This window comes from Vitis riparia, unplaced genomic scaffold, assembly GCF_004353265.1.
Source record: "Vitis riparia cultivar Riparia Gloire de Montpellier isolate 1030 unplaced genomic scaffold, EGFV_Vit.rip_1.0 scaffold655_pilon_pilon, whole genome shotgun sequence".
Classification (NCBI taxonomy): domain Eukaryota; kingdom Viridiplantae; phylum Streptophyta; class Magnoliopsida; order Vitales; family Vitaceae; genus Vitis; species Vitis riparia.
In genome coordinates, this window is record NW_023269727.1 from 102,999 (window position 1) to 119,332 (window position 16,334).

A 16,334-nucleotide genomic window follows, 5' to 3' on the forward strand; every position below is an offset into this window, starting at 1 on the left:
ACATTAAGAAGGGGGGTTCACTAATAAGACTGCTAGAAAGGGCATGCCACAAATAAAATCTACCAAGGGGGATGCCCAATCCCAAGAAATGCGGTTGTGCTAAAAAACCTCAAGAAATGCAGTTGCGCGAAACAAACTACTTGATGGGGATGCCCTACTACACTAAAGGAAGTGGTAGTCTGCTAAGTAATCCCTAGGAAAGGGTATGCCCTAAAAGAATTGAAGGATGTTGGTTGGTCTAAACAAACTCTAGGAAAGGGAATGAATTAAAAATCTCCATGAAGATGGATGACATAAGAAACTGAAGGAAGGGAGATGGACGAAGTCAATCAAGGTAGTTTGATAGCCCAATGAAGAGGAATGTTCTAAAAAAAATAGAGGAATAGGAATATCCTAATAACATTCGAGGAAAGAGGAAGCCCTAAATAAATTCAATAAAGGGGAATACCCTAAACAAACTTAAGGAAGGGGATGCCCAAAAGCAACTCAAGGAAGGAGGATGTCCTGAACATACTCAAGGAATAGGGTATACCCTTAAACAAACTCAAGAAAGGGGGATGTGCTAAACATACTCAAGGATGTGGGCATAACCTAAACAAAGGAATAGGAATTCTACAAAGAAACTATGGGATGGGAGGAGGACATGCCTTAATAGCATTGAAGAAAAGGGGATGATCTAAACATAGATAAGGAAGGTGGATGCCATAAATTAACTGAATGAAGGGGGGGACATCTTAAACAAAATAATGGAAAAAGATGCCTTAATAAGACTCGATGAAATCACTTTCCCTAAATGAACTGAAGGAAGGTCCATGCATTAAAGAAACACAAAAGATGAGGTTGCCCTAAATAAACTCAACGATGGAGGATGCCGTAAACAATGGAGGTTGACTCAATGAAGCATGCGCTAAAGAAACTGTTTGTCATCCTTGTGACACTATCCTAGGTTCTATCTTAGTTTATTCTTTGTTCTTTTGGATTCTCCTCATCGGATAAGCTTCCTAGGTTCTATCTTAGTTTATGTTTAGTTCCTTTGGTTTCTCATCATTGGTACGCCATCCTAGGTTTTATCTCAGCTTATATTCTTTGTTCTTTGGTTCCTCATCATTGGGACACCATCCTAGGTTCTATCTCCGTTTATTCTTTGTTCCTTTGGTTTCTCATCATTGGTATGCAATCCTATGTTCTATCTAAGCTTAATCGTTTGTTTGTTTGGTTTTTCATCATTATGACACTATCCTAGGTTTCTATCTAAGTTTTTTCTTTATGCCTTTGGTTTCTCATCTTTGGAACACCAATGCAGGTTCTATCTCAATTTATTCTTTGTTGATTTGATTTCTCATCATTGGGTCGACATCCTATGTTCAATATAAGTTTAATCATTCGTTCATTAGTTTTCTCATCATTGGGACACTATTTGCAGCTCTATCTACGTTTCTTCATAGTTCCTTCGGTTTCTTATGAGTTTAATAATTCAACCTTAGTTTATTCTTTGTTCCTGTGGATTCTCGTCATACGGACAAACTCCTAAGTTCTATCTCAATTTATTTTTTGTTCCTTTGGTTTGTAATCATGTGCATACAATCCTAGATTCTTTGATCCTTTGGTTTCTCGTCATGTGGACACAATCCTTAGTTCTATCTGAATTAATTCTTTGTTCATTTGGTTTCTTATCATTTTGTATAGATCTAATGTTCTTTCTATGTGTCTTCTTTGTTACTTTTCTTTCTCATCATTGGGACACCATCATTGGTTTTATCTCATCTGAATCTTTGCTTATCTAAACTTTATCGTTTGTCCTGTGACTTCTCATCATTGGGACATTATCCAAGCTGCAATCTAGGTTTACTCTTTGTTCATTCTGTTTTCTCATCATTGGGAAAACATCCTTGGTTTTGTCTCTATTTATGTTTTATTCCATTGGTTTCACATCCTTAGGATGTTATGCTATGTTCTAACTTTAATTGTTTCTTCCTTTGCTTTTGCATCAATGCGACACCATCTTAGGTTCTATCTCAATTTATTCTTTATTTGTTTTGTTTCTCACCGTTGGAACGCTATCATAGGTTCTATCTAAGCTTAATCAATTGTATGTTTGGTTTCTCATCAATTGGACACCATCCTAGGTTCAATGTTAGTTTATTCTTTGTTCATTTTGTTTCTCATCTTTGGGACGCCATCCTAGGTTCTACATAAACCTTGTCTATGCTTAATCATTTGTTCAATTAGTTTCTCAGCATTGGGACAACATCCTACGTTCTATTGTAGAGTATTCTTTCTTTATTTTGCCTTGCATCATTGGGATGCCATCCTAAAGTCTATGTAGGCTTAATCATTTATTCCCTTCATTTCTCATCAATTGAACTCAATCCTAGATTGAATCTAAGTTTCATCTTTGATCCTATGGTTTGTCATCAGTAGGACACTATCCTATGTTCTATATCAGTTTATTCTTTGTTCATTTGGTTTCTAATTATGGAGACATTATCTTGGGTTCTATCTATACTTAATCATTTGTTCATTTGCTTTCTCATCATTGGGACATCATCCTAGGTTCTTTCTCAGTTTATTGTTCATTTGGTTTCATATCATCCTAAGTTCTATTATGGAGATGCGGTCCTAAGTTCTATCTAGGTTTCTTCCTTTAGTTTCTCATTGTCGGTACACCATCCTTGGTTCTATCTCAGTTTTTTCTTTCTTCATTTGGTTTCTCAACATTGAAACACTATCATAGGTTCTATCAAACCTTAATTGTTTGTTCCTTTGGTTTATGAACCAATTTGGGACACCATCATAGGTTTGATTTTAGTTTAATGTCTGTTCCTTTGGTTTCTGATCACTTGGATAGTATCCTATGTTCTATCTAAGTTTATTGTTTGTTTATTTGGTTTCCCCATCATTAGTACACCATCCTAGGTTCTATCTAAGCTTAAACATTAGTTCCTTTCATTTCTTATCAATAGGACTGCATCCTAGGTTGAACCTTAGTTTCTTCTCTCTTCCTGTGGTTTGTCATCATTGTGACATCTATCCTTAATCATTTGTTCCTTCGGGTTTCTAAACATTGGGATACCATCCTAGGTTTAATTTAAGTTTAATGTTTTATCCTTTGGTTTCTCATCATCGGTAAACCATCCTAGGTTTGATCTTAGTTTATAATTTTAGGTACAACCTAGGATGGCGTCCACATGGTGATAAATCAATGAAACTAAGAATAAAATTAGATAAAACCTAAAAGGGTGTCCCAATGATGAGAAAGCAAATGAATTAAGAATTAACCAAGATAGAACCTAAGGTGGCGACCTAATGATGAGAAACAACAGAATCAAACGAATAAGGTTAGATAGAACCTAGGATGGCGTACTACTGATGAGAAATGAAAGGACCAAAGAATAAACTTAGATAGAACCTACGATTGTGTCCCCATGACTAGAATCCAAAGGACCAAACGATTGAGCTTAAATAATCTAGGATGGCGTCTCAATGACTAGAAACAAAATGAATCTTTTAGCTTAAGTATTTTATTTATGGTAAGATCAGCATAAATCTTTGTTTAGTTTGGTTTAATTGAAAAATAGATTAGTAAACATGTGATTAATTAGGTTATTTGGACACTTGGGATTTGTTACTGGGTTAGGCTTTAGGAAAAAAAAATCAAAACAATTGGTGTTTGGTAATTAATATGAGAGTTAAAAATTAATAGCAGACAGTTGTTAAAAATTAGTAAGAAAGGAAAATTTCATAAATTTTAATTGAATAAATTTTTGTGGTTAAGAAACCTAAATCATTTTATTTTATTTCAGTTCATTGTAATAGGTAAAGATCACTTACATTGGAGAATCACAGAGGGAAAGTTCGTGTAAGGTAGGGAATTTTATACTGTTCCATGGTGTATCTAATTTCTTACCTTGAAACATATATCAGAATTTCACTCCATTTCTATGATGTTTTAATGTGTCATTACATCTCGGTTTATTGTATTGAAATGTTACAATGAGATTGGAATGTATATTGGTATGAAGATTCATGGTTCCGTGTTGTGGAAATGGTTCATGGTGTGGTTGCATTGCAAGAAGGATATGGAATAATCACAAATGATATTCAAAAAATTGATTGTGGGAAGTGTTTAGTGATGCTACATGCATTATCCTATGATATATTGTTTATGTGGGACCGTGGGTCCTTGGGTGAATGTCCCTAAAGCCCTCGAGGAAGATACTCCGATGTGGGTGTATGGGGTTGGTCCTACCCCTGGGTTTTAGTCCCTAAAGACACGGGGTTGGTCCTTCCCTTGGGTATGAGTCCTAGAAGACATGGGGTATGACTTACCCTTGGGTGATGCCCTAGAATAGTCATTATTATATTGACCTAGTATCTTGTGGAGCGTTGATATCTGATGTGTAGATTGGTGGGGGTTAGCAGTTTATCAGTTGTGAAAGGATGGAAGATGAAAAGCAAAAATGAAACTAGAAAACACATGCATACATGTTTGATATGATTGCATATTTATTAATGCTTACAAAATGTTTATCATGCATCTATTAAACGTTTAATTCAAGATTTGTAAGGGTATGCTTAGGACGGTTATAAACTTTCCTACTGAGTTGTGAACTCACCCTATCCTTTCCACCTTTAGATGTAGGTCAGAAGACCTATGCAAGAAATAATGCTTGAGCAATTCTTTACTGTGATTGGATGTTGTTTGCTCGCATTGAAAGTGTTTTGAGGCTTTGCCTTTGTATTAAAGATTGAATCTTTTTGTATGAATAATGTAATGTATATATTTTTCAAGTACACTTGTAGTATGGGCTACCCGCAGTGAACCATGGGGTTTTGGTATATGCAAATTAATTTAGTACATGTTTTTTTTCTGAAACGAAACACATTTTGTTAACTGATAGTTACAATGTTTAATACAACATGTACTCTTTATAATAGGTTTTGCATATCCTCTTTTTGCACAAAATTAAATAGCAACTCAGCATTTAAATTTTTGTATCCCCATATTTTTAAGAGCACTTATATTGTATTTGAGTATCAATTGTTCAGTTAAAAAAAAAAAAAAAAATGAGGTGTGACAGGTGTCGCATTGATTCAAAAAAAAAAAAATGAAGAAACGATTATGGTTAGATAGAAAATAGGATGGTTTATAATGAAGACAAACCAAAGGAACAAAGAATAAACTAAGATAAAACCTAGGATAGTTTCCAAATGATGAGAAAAGAAAGGAACAAAGAGGAAACTGAGATAGAACCTAGGGTTGTGTGTCCCAATGATAAGAAACAAAAGGAAGAATCGATTAAGCTTAGATAGAACCTAGGATTGTGTCCCAATTATGAGAAACCAAATGAACAAAGAATAAACTAAGATAATACATAGGATGGTGTCGCATTGATGCAATAGCAAAGGAAGAAACAATTAAGGTTAGAAAGAACCTAGGATGGTGTCCCAATGATGAGAAACCAAAGGAACAATTGATTAAGCTTAGACAGAACCTAGGATAGTAAGCCAATAATGAGAAACTAAATGATCAAACAATTGAACTTAGATAGAACCTAGGATAGCGTCCCAATGATGAGAAACAAAATGAACAATGAATAAAATGAGATAGAACCTAGGATTGTTTTCCCCATTATGAGGAACCAAAGGAACAAACCATTAAGTTTAGATAGAACCTAGGATGGCATCCCATTGATGAGAAACGAAATGAAAAAGAATGAATTGAGATAGAACTTAGGACGGTGTCCTAATGATGAGAAACCAAAGGAACAATGAAGAAACTTAGATAAAACTTAGGATGGTATCCTAAAGATGAGAAACCAAAAGGAATAAACGATTGAACTTAGAGAGAAGTCAGGATGGCGTTCCAATGATAAGAAACCAAAGGAAAAAACAAATATTCTTAGATAGTACCTAAGATTGTGTCCCAAAGATGATTAATGAGTGAAACTAAGAATAAACTTAAAACCTATAATGGAGTTCCAATGAAGAGAAAGCAAAGAAACTAAGATAAAGCCCAGGATGGTGACCCAATGATGAGAAACCAATGGAACAAACATTAATTATCTTATTGTTGATGCGGCATCTAGTATGAAAAATAAATATTCTCTTTGTTATTCCATGTCATCCTCTTTAACTTGGGCACTTAAAGCACGCTTAGCCATAGTGACTCACCCTCCACTGGATACTCCACATTAGCGTCACAAGCATCCACCAGTGATGGCATTTGGTCACCTCTCCATCAACACGTGCGGTCATGGTCCTCTTATTTGGGCATTGTGATGCTATATGACCTACTCCCAAACAACGAAAACACAATTAATATCACAATTACGAGTTTGGGATTCATTTTTACCTTTGTTGACATTGGGAGCTTCATCTCTCCTTTTGCTGATTCAGTTTTGGACTTGAAAATAACCCCTTCATCTTTCCTCCCATTTGGCCTCCATGAAGCAAAGGAGCCGGGATTTTGAAATGACTGAGTTCCTTTCCTTTTAAGCTGTCGTTCCACCTTTATTGCCATGTGCACCATGTCCTCCAACTCCACATAGTGTTGTAACTCCACCACGTTGGCAATGTCCCGATTCAACCCATTTAGAAACCTTGCCATAGTAACTTCTCTATCCTCCTCTACATTAGCCGGAATCATGGCAATCTCCATCTCCTTGTGATAGTCATCCACGCTCCTATAGCCTTCAATAAGACTTTGTAATTTTTGATACAAGTCCCTATAGTAGTGACTAGGGACAAACCGCCTCCTCATGGTGGCTTTCATTTCATCCCATGTCTCAATAGGCCTCTCATAGTTTCTTCTTTTTTTCATTACAAGTTGATCCCACCATATAATAGTATCCTCATGGAGATTTTTAATTCATTCCCTTTCCTAGAATTTTTTTAGACCAACCAACTTCCTTCAATTCTTCTAGGGCAACCCTTTCCTAGGGTTTACTTAGCAAATTCCCACTTCCTGTAGTGTAGTAGGGCATCCCAATCCAGTAGTTTGTTTAGCGCAACTCCTTTTCTTGCGGTTTTTTAGCACAACCGCTTTTGTTTGGATTGGGCATCCCCCTTGGTAGATTTTGTTTGCGGCATGCCCTTTCTATGATTCTGATTAGTGAATCCCGCATCTTAATTTTCATTTACGATGCTCGTCTTCCTTTGTCTTTTTAAGGCCATCCCGCTTACTCGAATTTGCTTAGAGCATCCCCCTTCCTTGACATTGTTTAGAGAATTCCCTTCATTAAGTTTATTAAGGGCATCCCACTTCCTTAAGTTTCTTTATGGTATCCCTCGTTCTTCACCCCATAATCAGGATGCTCATCATTGGAACACCATTCACAATTTTATTCATTTTCATTCTTAGTTTTGTTTAGTTTCACATCATTGAGATGCCATCCTAGGTTTTTTCTAAGCTAATTAGTTTGTTCTTGTGATTGCTCATCCATTATTGGACCATAATTCTTGGTTCTATCTCTGTTCATTCTTCGTTCCTTTAGTTACCCGTTAGGTTACTATCCTAGATTTAATCTAAGTTTATTTTTTTGTTCCTCTGATTTCTCATAACTAGGACGTTATCCTAGGTTCTATCTATATGAAATTTGAGTTATTATTGTGTCGGATCATTTGCATACCATCCTAGGTTCTACTTAAGCTTAGTTGGTTGTTTGTTGCGTTTCTCATCATTGTGATGTCATCCTAGTTTCTATCTAGGTTTGTTCTTAGTTCCTTTGGGTTCCAAACATTTGGATGCAATCCTAGGTTTGGCCAATGTTCAATATTGGTTCCTTTGGTTTCCCATCATTGTGAACTATGTAAGCTTATTCATATGTTCCTTTGCTTTCTCATAATTAGGACGTCATCCTATGAGTTTGTTTAAGGGTATGCACAATTCCTTGTATATGTTCAAGACATCCTCCTTCATTGAGTTTTTTCCGGGCATCCCCTTCCTGAAGTTTGTTGAGGGTATTACCCTTCATTGAGTTTATTTAGGGCATCCTCTTTCCTCGAGTGTTATTAGTTTAATTCCCATTCCTCTATTGTTTTAGGACATTCTTGTTCATTGGGCTATCAAACTACCATGATTTACTTTTTTAGTCCATCACCCTTCCTTAAGTTTCTTAGGTCATCCATCTTCATGGAGATTTTTAATCCATTCCCTTTCCTGGAGTTTGTTTAGACCAACCAACTTCCTTCAATTGCGTTGGGGCATACCCTTTCCTAGGGATTATTTAATAGACTCCCACTTCTTTTAGTGTAGTAGAGCATCCCCATCCAATAGTTTGTTTAGTGCAACTCCATTTCTTGAGGTCTTTTAGCACAACCGCTTTTGTTGGGATTGGGCATCCCCCTTGGTAGAGTTTGTTTGTGGCATGCCCTTTCTATGATTCTTATTAGTTAACCCCCCTTCTCAATGTTCACTACGACGTTCTTCTTCCATTGGCTTTTTAAGGGAATCCCGCTTACTCGAATTTGCTTAGAGCATCCCCCTTCCTTGACTTTGTTTAGAGAATTTCCTTCATTAAGCTTATTAAGGGCATCCCACTTCCTTAAGTTTGTTTAGGGTATCCCTCATCCTTCACCCCATAATCAGGATGTCATCCTAGGTTCTATCTAAACATAATCATTTGTTTACGAGATTGTTCATCATTGGAAAGCCATTCATAGTTCTATTCATTTTAATTCTTAGTTTTTTTTTGTTTTGCATCATTGAGTTGCCATCCTAGGTGCTATCTAAGCTAATTCGTTTGTTCTTTTGATTGCTCATCATTGGACCGTAATTTTTCATTCTATCTCTGTTCATTCTTTGTTCCTTTAGTTACCCGTCATTGGGTTACTATCCTAGTTTTAATCTAAGTATATTCCTTTGTTCCTCTTATTTCTCATCACTAGGATGTCATCATAGGTTCTATCTATATGCAATTTGAGTTAATTTTCTCTCCGATCATTTTTGCATACCATCCTAGGTTTTACCTAAGCTTAGTTGGTTGTTTGTTATGTTTCTTATCATTGTGATGTCATCTTAGTTTCTATCTAGGTTTGTTCTTAGTTCCTTTGGTTTCTAAACATTTGGATGCAATCCTACATTCGGCCTATGTTGCTTGTTTGTTCCTTTGGTTCACATCATTGTGAACTACCTATGAGTTTGTTTAAGGATATGCCCTATTCCTTGAGTATGTTTAGGACATCCTCCTTCATTGAGTTGTTTTCGGGCATCCCCTTCCTTAAGTTTGTTTAGGGTATTCCTCTTCGTCGAGTTTCTTTAGGGTATTCTCTTTCCTTGAGTATTATTAGGGTATTCACTTTCGTCTATTTTTTTAGGACATTCCTGTTCATTGCACTATTAAACTACCTTGATTTACTTTAGTCCATCACCCTTCCTTCAGTTTCTTAGGTCATCCACCTTCATGTTGATTTTTAATTCATTCTCTTTCCTATAGTTTATTTAGACCTACCAACATCCTTCAATTCTTTTAGGGTATACCCTTTCCTAGGGATTACTTAGCAGACTCCCACTTCATTTAGTGTAGTAGGGCATCCCCATCCAGTAATTTGTTTAGTGCAACTCCATTTATTGAGGTTTTTTAGCACAACCGTTTTTGTTGGGATTGGGCATCCTAGTTTGGTGGAGTTTGTTTTTGGCATGCCCTTTCTATGAGTCTTGTTAGTGAATCCCCCTTCTTAATGTTCATTTACGACGTTCTTCTTCCATTGGCTTTTTAAGGGCATCCTGCTTACTCAAATTTGCTTAGAGCATCCCCCTTCATTGACTTTGTGTAGAGAATTCCCTTCGTTAAGTTTATTAAGGGCATCGTTTAGGGCATCCCACTTCCTTAAGTTTGTTTAGGGTATCCCTCGTCCTTCACCCCATAATCAGGATGTCATCCTAGGTTCTATCTAAACATAAGTATTTGTTCCCGAGATTGCTCATCATTGGAACGCCATTAATAGTTCTATTCATTCTCATTCTTAGTTTGTTTAGTTTCACATCATTGAGTTGCCATCCTAGGTTCTATCTAAGCTAATTCGTTTATTCTTTTTATTGCTCATCATTGGACCATAATTCTTGGTTCTATCTCTGTTCATTCTTAGTTCCTTTTGTTACCCATCATTGGGTTACTATTCTAATTTTAATCTAAGTTTATTCATTTGTTCCTCTGATTTCTCATCACTAGGACATCATCCTAGGTTCTGTCTATATCAAATTTGAGTTAATTTTGTGTCCGATCGTCTGCATACCATCCTAGGTTCTACCTAAGCTTAGTTGGTTGTTTGTTATGTTTCTCATCATTGTGATGTCATCCTAGTTTCTATCTAGGTTTGTTCTTAGTTCCTTTGGGTTCCAAATATTTGGATGCAATCCTAGGTTCGGCCTATGTTCATTGTTTGTTCCTTTGGTTTCTCATAATTGCCATACTATGAGTTTGTTTAAGGGTATGCCCTATTCCTTGAGTATGTTCAGGATATTTTCCTTCCTTGAATTGTTTTCGGACATCCCCTTCCTTAAGTTTGTTTAGGGTATTCCCCTTCATTGAGTTTATTTTGGGCATCCTCTTTCCTCGAGTGTTATTAGGGTATTCCTATTCCTCTATTTTTCTAGGACATTCCTGTTCATTGGGCTATCAAACTAACTTGATTTACTTTAATCCATCACCCTTCCTTTAGTTTCTTAGGTCATCCATGTGACACCCTGTTTTTTTTTTTTTTTCAAACTTCACAATTGATACTCAAATACAATATAAGTGTTAAAGATATAGGGATACGAAAATTTAAATGTTGAGTTCCTACTTGATTTTGTGCAAAAAGAGGATATGCAAAACCTGTTATAAAGAGTACATCTTATATTAAACTTTGTAACTATTAGTTAAGAAAATATGTTTCGTTTCACAAAAGAAACTTGTATTACATTAATTTACATATACCAAAACCCCATGGTTCACTACGGGTAGCCCATACTACAAGTGTACCTTACAATATATATGTATTACATCTTTGCTACAAAAAAAAAAAAAAAAATCAATCTTTAATACAAAGGCAAAGCCTCAAAACACTTTCAATGTGAGCAAACAACATCCAATTGCAATAAAGCAATGCTCAAACATTATTTCCTGCATACATCTTTTGACTTACATCTAAAGGTGGAAGGGATAGAGTGAGTTCACAACTCAGTAGGAAAGTTTATAACCATCCTAAGCATACACTTAAAAACCTTGAATTAAACATGTAATAGCATGCATGATAAACATTTTATAACCATTAATAAATATGCAATCATGTCAAACATGTATGCATGTTTGTTGATTTCATCTTTGCTTTTCCTCGTCCATCCTTTCATAACTGATAAACTGCTCACCCCCACCAATCTATATATCAGATATCAATGCTCCACAAGATACTCGATCAATATAATAATGACTATTCTAGGACATCACCCAAGGGCAAGTCATACTCCATGTCTTTTGGGACTCATACCCAAGGGCAGGACCAACCCCATACTTCCTCGAGGGCTTTAGGGACTTTCACCCAAGGACCCACTGTCCCACATAAACTATCAAAGGATAATGCCTATAGCATCACATAAACACTTCTTTGAATATCATCTGTGATTATTCCATATCCTTTTTGCAATGCATTCATACCATGAACCATTTCCACAATACAGAACCATGAATCTTCATACCAATATACGTTCCAATCTCAACGTAACATTTTAACACAATAAACCAAGATGCAATGACACATTAAAACATTTTATGAAATTTTAGAAATGACATGAAATTCCCAATAAATGTTTCAAGGAAGGAAATCAGATACACCATGGGATAGCATAAAATTCCCTACCTTACACGGGCTTTCGCTTTATGATTCTTCTATGTAGGCGATCTTCGCCTATTACAAGGAATTGAAATGAAACACGTAATTTAGACTTCCTAACTATGAAAATTTATACAATTTACTTTTGCTAATTTTTTTAATTATAATATTCTCTAATCTACATGCCTACAAGTTCTCATATCAAATTTAAATTAAATTAAACAATATTTACAATGCATATTAATATTCCCTAATTAATTACCAAACACTAATTGTTTTTATTTTCTTAAAACCTAACCTATTAACAAATTCCAAGTGCCTAAATAACCTAATTAATCACACGTTTACTAATCTGTTTTTCAATTAAACAAATATTTATGCTAATCTTACCATTAATAAAATACTTAAGCTAAAATACTTTAATCCATGATTAATTGTGATTTTTAACTAAAACATGTTTATAGTAACAAGGATAAAAACAATGATAGTGACGGTAATTATGACGATAACGGTAATTATGATAGTGACAGTAACGCTAACGGTAACGGTGACAGTGATGGTGGCGAGAACAATCATGATCACGGTTATGGTAATGGTGACGATAACGATAACGATAATAGTCATGGAAACGGTGACGGTTACGGTTATTGTGACGATAATGGCAACGATATCGGTGATGGTAAGATAACGCAAAGAGTAACGGTAAAGGTAATGGGTGACGATGACGGTGATGATGATGATGATAATCGTAACAGTAACGGTAATGGTAATGGTGACAATAAAAGTCGGTAACGGTAACGCTAACAATATCGAAAACGGTAATAGGGACGGTGATAGTAACGGTGACGGTAATAGTGACGATAACGATAATAGTAACGATGAAGGTGATAGTAACAATATCGATAATGGTGACAGTAGCGGTTACGATAACGGTAATAGTGATGGTAATGGTGACAGAAACGGTGACAGTAATGGTGACGGTAACGATGACAATAACGATGACGGAGATGGTGAGGATAAAGATGACGATAACAATGATGATAACGATGATGGTAACAGTGACAATAACGATGACAGTAATGGTTAAGATAACAGTAATGGTAATAGTAACGGTGACGGTAATGGTATGGATAATGTTGATGGTAAAGGTAAAATAACTGTAACGGTGACAGTGATGGTAACGGTGACAGTAACAATGATAGTAATGGTTACAATAATGGTAGTGATTACGGTAATGGTAACAGTGATAGTAACGGTAACGGTTACCGTAAAGGTGATGGTAACGGTGACAGTAACGGTAATGATGACGATAACGATTACAATAATGGTCATGGTGACGATGATTATAACGGCAATAGTAATAGTAATGGTGACGGTGACCTTAACGATAATGGTAAGGTTGACGGTGACAATGACGGAAACGATGACAGTAGTGGTATCACATATTGTAACGGTGACGGTAACGATAATGGTGACATTGATTGTAACATTGACGGTAACGTTGACAGTATCAGTAACGATGACGGTAAGGGTAAAAGTAACGGTAACGATGACTGTAATGCTTATGATGACAATGATGGTAACAGTGATGATAACGATAATGGTAACAGTGACGATAACAATGACAGTAACAGTGACAATAACGGTTATGATAACAGTAATGGAAATGATAACAGTGACGATGATGGTAATAGTGACGATAACAATGATAATAACAGTTATGATCACGGTAATGGTAATGATAATAGTGACGATGATGGTAATGGTATGGATAATGGTGATGGTAAAGGTGATAGTAACAGTAACGGTGCCAATAACGGTAACAGTAACTGTAACGGTGACGGTGATGGTAACAATGACACTAATGATGACAATAATGATTATGATAACGGTAACGGTAACTGTGATAGTAACAGTAACAGCGATGGTGACGGTAACGACAACAGTAACGATTACGATAATGGTCAAGGTGACGGTGATTATAACGGTTATAGTAATAGTAACGATGACGATGATCGTAATGACAATGGTAAGGTTGACGGTGATGATGGCGGAAACAATGACGGTAACGGTATCATAGATGGTAACAGTGACGGTAATCATAATGGTAACGATAATAGTGACGTTTATTAGTAACGATGACGATAAGGGTAAAAGTAATGGTAACGGTAACGGTAACGATGATGATGACAGTAACGGTAACGGTGACGATAACGATGACAGTAACAGTGACGGTGACTGTAATGTTTACAATGACAATGATGGTAACTGTGACGATAACGATGACAGTAATGGTGACAATAATGATGACGGTAATAGTGACGATAACTATGATAGTAACAGTTATGATAACGGTAATGATAACAATAACGGTCATGGTAATGGTGACGATAATGGTAACTGTAATGGTGACGGTGATGGTAACGATGACAGTAATGGTTACGATAACTGTAGCGATTACGGTAATGGTGATAGTAACGGTAACAGTGATGGTGACGATAGTAACGATTACGATAATTGTCAAGGTGACGGTGATTATAGCGGTAATAATAACAGTAATGGTAACGGTGACCATAACGGTAACGATAATGGTGATGGTAACGGTTACACTAATAGTAATGGTAACGATGACGGTAATGGTATCGATAATGGTGATGGTAAAGGTGATAGTAACTATAATACCTAGCACTAATGAATTAAATAGACAATAATGATTATCTTAGTACTTAATTTTAAATGTGCTTAATTAGATGTTAAAACTAATTTAGTGTTAATCCTGTTTAATTATGAATTAAAGTTTGATTAAGGTTAATTGAGATTAGTTAATGACTTAGCCATGCTTATTAGTTTTTAGGGGTTGATTATAGTTTTCAAAACCTAAAGAACTAATGGGCAATAATGGGTTTTATTTTTCATAACTTGAAGGACTAAAGTGCAAAATTGGGAAGTTGGAGTTAGTGGAAGCCAAGTGGCATGCCAGCTCCTACTTGGATGGGCTAGTGGTAGGCCACATGGCTGTCACCTCCTACTTGACTGCATGGAGAGCCCTATATAAAGGCCAATAGCTCGTTTTGCACCATTTTAGCTGCAACAGCTTGGGTTAGAGAGAGAAACTAGAGAGAGAAAGTGTAGATTTAAGGTAAGCAAGTTGTTTAATTGGTAATTTCAGTTTATTTTTGTTCCTAATGGCATGCTGAAACAAATTAACGGTAAAATTTGTGTAAACGTTGAGTGAAATTAGCTATAAATATGTTTTAGTTAAAAATCACAATTAATTAGGGATTAAAGTATTTTAGCTTAAGCATTTTATTAATGGCTCAGCATAAATCTTGTTTAATTTGGTTTAATTGAAAAATAGATTAGTGGACATGTGATTAATTAGGTTATTTGGACACTTGGGATTTGTTAATAGGTTAGGCTTTAAGAAAATCAAAGCAATTAGTGTTTAGTAATTAATTAAGGAATATTAATATGCATTGTAAATATTGTTTAATTCAATTCAAATTTGATTTGAAAACCTGTAGGCATGTAGATTAGAGATTATTAGAATTAAAAATTAGCAATAGTAAATTGTATAAATTTTCATCGTTAGGAAGTCTAAATTATGTGTTTAATTTCAGTTCCTTATACCCAATGATGAGAAACCAATGGAACAAATGAACAACCATAGATAGAGCTTAGGATGACTTCCCAATGATTGAAAATCGAAGGAACTAACAATGAACCTATACATAACGTAGGATGGAATCCCAGTGTTTGGATACTAGGAACTAAGAACGAACATAGATAGAAACTACGATGGCATCACAACGATAAGAAACAATCGACTAATTCTAGGTATAACATAGGATGACATTCCAATGATTCGAAACAAAATGAACAAACATAGATAAACCTAGGATGGCGTCCTAGTGATGAAAAACAAAAGGAAAAAAAAAGCTTTAGATAGAAACTAGGTTGACATAACAATCATGGAAAACTAAAGAACCTAAGGACAACGATATATAGACCCAAGAATGGTGTCCCAATGATGATGAGTCAAAAGAACAAATGATGAGCAATCGAATAAGCTTAGATAGAACCAACAACAGCATCCCAATGATGGGAAACCAATGGAACTAAGAATTAACATACATAGAACATAAGGCAGTGTCCTAAAGATGAGAAACGAATAAGCTTAGATAGAATCTAGGATGACTTCCCAATGAATGAAAACCAAAGGAAATAACATTGAACATAGACAAAAACCTTGGATAACATCAAAATGTTTGGAAACCGAAGGAACTAAGAACAAACATAGATAGAAACTAGGATGGAGTCACAACAACGAGAAACCATAGAAACAACTAATTAATCTTAGGTAGAACCTAGGATGGCATCCCAACTATCGGAGACCAAAGGAACTAAAATTGAACATACATAGAACCTCGGATGACGTTCCAATGATGAGAAAGGGAGGGAATAAACGAATAAGCCTGGATAGAATGAAAATATATAGAAAACATAATGGCGTTCCAATGATG

The 16,334-nt window shown here is 35.6% G+C and overlaps 2 protein-coding genes across 2 annotated transcripts; one reads left to right on the forward strand and one right to left on the reverse strand.

Moving 5' to 3' along the window:
* Window positions 1-12,532: 12,532 nt before the first annotated feature.
* LOC117910223 (aspartate and glycine-rich protein-like) lies at window positions 12,533-12,898 on the forward strand. The gene has a single exon (XM_034824287.1). It carries the CDS (start codon window positions 12,533-12,535, stop codon window positions 12,896-12,898), a length of 366 nt encoding a protein of 121 aa, XP_034680178.1.
* Window positions 12,895-13,914, reverse strand: LOC117910224 (predicted GPI-anchored protein 54). Its single transcript, XM_034824289.1, has one exon. The coding sequence runs from the start codon at window positions 13,912-13,914 to the stop codon at window positions 12,895-12,897; it is 1,020 nt and encodes a 339-aa protein (XP_034680180.1).
* Between the last annotated feature and the right edge of the window lie 2,420 nt (window positions 13,915-16,334).

Excerpts from the sequence above, each read along its gene's own strand:
- LOC117910223 (XM_034824287.1), top strand. The coding sequence starts at position 12,533 with ATGACGGTGATGATGATGATGATAATCGTAACAGTAACGGTAATGGTA.
- LOC117910224 (XM_034824289.1), bottom strand. The coding sequence starts at position 13,914 with ATGATTACCGTCACTGTTACCATCTATGATACCGTTACCGTCATTGTT.